The 5641-nt window shown below is 43.6% G+C and overlaps 2 protein-coding genes across 2 annotated transcripts in view; one reads left to right on the top strand and one right to left on the bottom strand.

Moving 5' to 3' along the window:
• ASTN2 (astrotactin 2) overlaps positions 1–5641 on the bottom strand; it is a 350711-nt gene that overhangs the window by 129292 nt on the left and 215778 nt on the right. The window lies entirely within an intron of this gene.
• On the top strand, positions 1527–5635 carry TRIM32 (tripartite motif containing 32). Its single transcript, XM_085320128.1, has 2 exons — positions 1527–1587; positions 2483–5635. Exons 1-2 carry the CDS (start codon positions 1568–1570, stop codon positions 4491–4493), a joined length of 2031 nt encoding a protein of 676 aa, XP_085176254.1. The 5' UTR covers positions 1527–1567; the 3' UTR covers positions 4494–5635.

Raw genomic sequence — 5641 nt, 5'->3', positions numbered from 1 at the left:
GGGCCCCTGCAGCGCTGCCGGCGGCCCCCGCGGCCTTCGGTGCAGCCACATCCAGTGGCTTCGGCGGACGGGCGCGACAGACAGTTGCTTTCTGTGGATGTTTTCCCTGAGACAGAAAACCCGGCGCGTGTTTTCATGGTGGTCCTGTAATCGCCTGCAGAATGATTTGACAAAGGCTGTGGGAAGTCGTAACCCAAATTTTCCAGCTCTGTCCTATTATTTGAACCTGTTAATAAGCTAAGAATTACAAGCGAACTACAAATTGGGCTTCACAATATATGCGAAAAACTGCAGAGYGGAAAGAGGAACTACAGCAGGAAAATTCTTTGAATATAAGACTACAGAACTTACATAATGTACACAGCTTTATAGCTCGATCCTCAGCTACGGCTTTCTCTGATACCCTTCTCTGCATCAAAGGAACTGCCTCGGGAACGTCTGATATGCAGGGACAACTAGCAGTTAAGGAAACTTCTGTGAAGGCATGACTGAGTGTGACACAGAGATGAAAGTGTAGCTCTAACAGAATTTCACATTACTGAGACGCGTGGTGGCATTCTGATAAAAGGGTTTTAAATATTAAAGGAACATATAAATCAACTTTCTAAAAACTAACAAAACCCCCTCCTCCATTTTCCTATAACAAAAGTACGTGTTTTAAAGATAACTTCTAATGTAACTCGTATGATCTGTTTGTGCTGCTACTTCATCCTTCCCTAAGCGAAGTCTTTGACATAATTCCAAGGAAAATAAGAATAATAGATTATGTATCCTATGTCTCCTTTTTAAAAATCACTTTAAAATACAGATTTTCATCCTTCAGAGGAGTATTTCTGATCCACATAATAATGCACAGGCTTCTAATTCCACAGCTGAGATACTTGCTAAGAATAAAAGGGAAATGTATTATTCAGTGCCTGCAATCGCAAGCGACTGGACTGCCATTGCTCCCCAGGTGCTATGTATGTGCATTCATTGTTCTACCAATCCAGGGAGCCAAGCATCAGATCCCAGGTTGGTACCTGGTGGAGAGACTGCTGCACCACTGAATCAGTCCCTGGAATCTAGGCCGTAAAGAACCGTGAACTGGGCAGTGGATGAAAGCTGATGAATTCAAGTGATTTGTTTTTTCTTTTGATTTCTTTTTCCCTCCTTATGAACCTAAAGAACTTTTCTTCATTGCAGCTGTCTTCTTCCACTTCAGCAAATCGTAAGCTGGAATACACCAAACCTTTCTGTCTGAAATGCTCCCAAGGATGAAGCAGGCAAACTCAGCAGGGAAGCGAGAATGCTGCGTGCATGCAGCCATTATTCAGAAAAAGCTGGCTGTTCACGTCTCCCTGTGACTGTCTCCATTTTAAAGACTAACAACTTCCTTCCTCCCCCCCCCAAAAAAATGTTTTCTCCACATTTCTTTTAATGGCTAAGTAGTGCAATAGCAAAGGTATTGAAACCCAGTCTACTGAATAATAACTTAATGATGAGAGCGCTATTTTGTCCTTTGAATGGCTGGCTGCTTTAGCAAGATTGCTGCTGGGATCTGCTTCCTACTGAGAGGGATGTGAGGATGAAGAAACCTGTATTAAAGTTGAGTGGCAGCAACAGTGGCATAAAACCAAGCCAAAATACAAGAGTGAGGTCAATGCTACAAGATTATAAAATAAACAGAAATTATATGTGGTTAAGCTAAGTCCAAGAACTAATAACGATCACTTATAATACATATTTTAAACAAATGTTTGGCGTTGCTTTTTCATTGTTGCTAATAGCTGCTAGAAGACTGCCGTGTTAAGCTGTATTTTATTTGCATGCTGAAGCAAGATGCAGCATGGCAGAGGTTAATGACCTATATTGACAAAGAATCTTAGATGTGTATTTTCAATACATATAGTCATTTACAAAAACCAAAGCTGACAATCATTCGTCTAGCTTCACTTCCTAGCAAACATATGAGACCTTGAAAATCTATTTTGGCTATCCAGAAAAGCAGATTAAAACAACTACATTTACTTCATTTGTATCTGATGTCACATCTAACGTAGGTCTCCAGAGGTGGTATATTAATGTCCTAAAGCATTGCACCATCTGGTACCTCTTTTGATGTGCAGCATTTGAATGCTTGGTTTAGTCTCTCTGGGCTTTAGTAAATTATGTAAGCTCAGAGGTCTGGCAGTGGGAGATGGGTGCCATGAGGAGATGATTCAGTCATCAATATCTATTGGGTTTCCTTATTGCTGCCATTACACTTCTTTCAGTTCTGCTTATAAATTTTGCAAGTGAATAATTCATTGCACTAGAAGCTGCAAGGTAGTTTTGGAATTTGCCTACTCTGAGATTAGCTATGATTAATCTACCCTTTCCAAATGTGGAAAAGCCAACTATTTTTTTTTCCAGGGTTGGGTGATAAATCAGCAATAAATTGCTTGGGTATGTAACTGCTGAAAATGAAATAAATCACGTTTCCTTTTTTCTTTCTGGATAGGATCAGAGCACCTTGGAATAAATGTGAGTACAAGATTTTGCACTGGCTACAGCTGCCTTGGAAAGCCATGGCTACTGCCCCTCATCTGAATTCAGATGCGCTCCGAGAGGTCCTGGAATGTCCCATTTGCATGGAATCCTTTACTGAAGAGCACCTGAGACCCAAGCTCTTACACTGCGGGCACACGATCTGCAAACAATGCTTGGAAAAACTCCTAGCAAACAGCATTAATGGGATACGTTGCCCCTTTTGCATCAAAATCACACGGATCACAAACTTAGCTCAGCTGACTGACAATCTTACTGTGCTGAAGATCATAGACACCACAGGACTAGGTGAAGTGGTGGGTCTTCTTATGTGCAAGGTTTGTGGGAGAAGGTTGCCTAGACACTTTTGTAAGAGCTGTAGCTTGGTTTTATGTGAGCCATGCAAGGAGACATCGCACATGCCCCAAGGGCACAATGTCATTGCTATCAAAGAGGCTGCTGAAGAGCGTAGGAGGGAATTCGGAACGAGGCTTGCCAGACTTCGGGAGCTCATGGGGGATCTGCAGAAAAGAAAAGCATCTCTTGAGGGTGTCTCAAAAGACTTGCAATCAAGATACAAAGCAGTTTTGCAGGATTACAGCAAAGAAGAGCGCAAGATCCAGGAAGAACTGGCCAGGTCACGCAAGTTCTTCACCACCTCTTTGTCTGAAGTGGAGAAGGTAAATAATCAGGTAATGGAGGAACAAGCCTATCTGCTGAATTTAGCAGAAGTGCAGATACTGTCTCGCTGTGACTATTTTCTTGCCAAAATAAAGCAAGGAGATATAGCTCTCTTGGAGGAGGCAGCAGATGAGGAAGAGCCAGAACTGACAAACAGTCTGCCAAGGGAGCTGACTCTTCAAGAAGTTGAGCTCCTTAAGGTGAGCCATGTGGGACCACTGCAGATCGGGCAAGTGGTGAAGAAACCTCGGACTGTTAACATGGAGGAATCACTCATGGAAACTGCAGCATCCTCATCGGCATCATTTAGGGAGCCTGAACTGGTGCAAGAAGAGGCCAGCTGCACACCAAATTCCTCACCAGCAAAGCCAAGGATGCCTGAAGCAGCAACCAGCATCCAGCAGTGTCACTTCATCAAGAAGATGGGTTCCAAGGGCAGCCTGCCAGGGATGTTCAATCTCCCCGTCAGCCTACACGTCACTCTCCAAGGAGAGGTGCTTGTGGCAGACCGTGGTAATTTCCGAATCCAGGTTTTTACCCGTAAAGGCTTTCTGAAGGAGATCCGCCGGAGCCCTAGTGGAATTGATAGCTTTGTATTAAGTTTCCTTGGAGCAGACTTGCCCAATTTGACTCCCCTTTCTGTCACCATGAACTGCCATGGCCTGATAGGTGTGACTGACAGCTACGATAACTCTGTAAAGGTGTACACTATGGATGGCCATTGCGTCGCATGTCATCGGAGCCAGCTAAGCAAGCCATGGGGCATCACAGCCCTGCCTTCTGGGCAGTTTGTAGTGACCGACGTGGAAGGGGGAAAACTATGGTGTTTCACAGTGGACCGCGGTGTTGGGGTAGTCAAGTACAGTTGCTTATGTAGTGCAGTCCGCCCTAAGTTTGTTACTTGTGATGCTGAAGGGACCATATACTTTACTCAAGGGCTAGGACTTAACCTGGAAAACCGCCAGTATGAGCATCATTTAGAAGGAGGCTTTTCAATTGGCTCTGTGGGTCCAGATGGGCAGCTGGGACGCCAGATTAGCCACTTCTTCTCAGAGAATGAGGATTTCAGGTGCATTGCTGGGATGTGTGTAGATGCCAGGGGAGACTTAATTGTTGCCGATAGCAGCCGTAAAGAAATTCTGCATTTTCCTAAAGGAGGTGGCTATAATATCTTAATCCGGGAAGGACTCACCTGCCCAATTGGTATAGCCATTACTCCCAAAGGGCAGCTGTTAGTGCTTGACTGTTGGGATCACTGCATTAAGATCTACAGTTACCACCTGAGAAGATACTCCACTCCCTAAAGGCATTTCTCTAGGTAAAGCCCCTTTGGTCATTATGCATTCTTCCAGCCTCACTGCAGTTTGACAGAAATCAATGTCAAACTTTCAGGTAGACTGTGCCAAAACCCAAGGGGGTTTGGCATAGAGGCCATCGTATTTTGTGTTTAGAAACAAAATAGCTTGCGTGGTGGTGTTCTGTGTTTTTTTTTTTTAATCTATACAATGAAAAAAAGCATGAGGGAAAGAACCCTTGGGAGTATCCGTTCTGTGTTAAATGACTGGTCACTCCATAAACCTCTTCACCTTCTTATGTGACATCTCCTACTTCAAGCTTCAACTATTGTATCTTTCTTTGTGCCATAAACACTGACTGACTGCTCTAAATCACTTTCTCTTAGAGGACTTAGAGAAGCAATCCTCTTGCTGTGGTACTTGCAGGGAACTCAGTAGCAGTTGTCTGGGCAACTACTAGARAAAGCAATTTCTGATTGCAGCACTGCATAAACCAAAATAGCCCTCTTAAACTGCACAAAGATGGAGCTTTACTTTCAACCTGAAGAGTGAGGTTTTTCTCTCCCCGTTGTCCTGGTATTCAGGAGATCGCCCGGCGTGCCATTTGTGAACCCTCTCTGTTCAATGTGAAGTGAGTACTGTGCAATCATGGGAGACTGAGCTGAGCCAGAAAACTGCCCTCTGAAGGCAATGGGATTTTTATTACTATTAAGAGTTCTACTAGTTAAAAGGGGATAAAAACAGGGTGAGGGTTGGGAGAAAAAATACAGGAAACCTACTGTTGGTATTCACGGGTGTTTTATTATTAACTGTATCTTGGAAACTGTCTTTGGAAGGCATGTTTGGTATCTGAAGCTTTGTGTGGGAGGGGGGGAGGAGAGGGAAGTAATAGGGAGTAAGACTGGGAAATTGTAGTAAACAAGATTAAATGCAACATACCGAGTATTCACCTGCACTTCACTATCCTGCTTTCTAGACCACTGCATTTCCTGATAGATTTTCAACCAACCATCTGCACTGTGTATGTGAAAGTTACTTTCTCTTGAGATGGGGATAGGAGGCATTTTTTCTCTTTTAATTTTTCTTAATACTTGGAAACACTTCCTTTGGTGCACTGCCTTCTTCTCGTGTTTGCACAGCAAAATGCTACATTCCTC

Source organism: Rhea americana, unplaced genomic scaffold (assembly GCF_003343005.1).
Source record: "Rhea americana isolate MKP2758 unplaced genomic scaffold, rheAme1 scaffold_61, whole genome shotgun sequence".
In the NCBI taxonomy this organism is placed as follows: domain Eukaryota; kingdom Metazoa; phylum Chordata; class Aves; order Rheiformes; family Rheidae; genus Rhea; species Rhea americana.
Note: the sequence above shows the minus strand (reverse complement) of the source record. Positions and strands in the feature narration are given on the sequence as shown.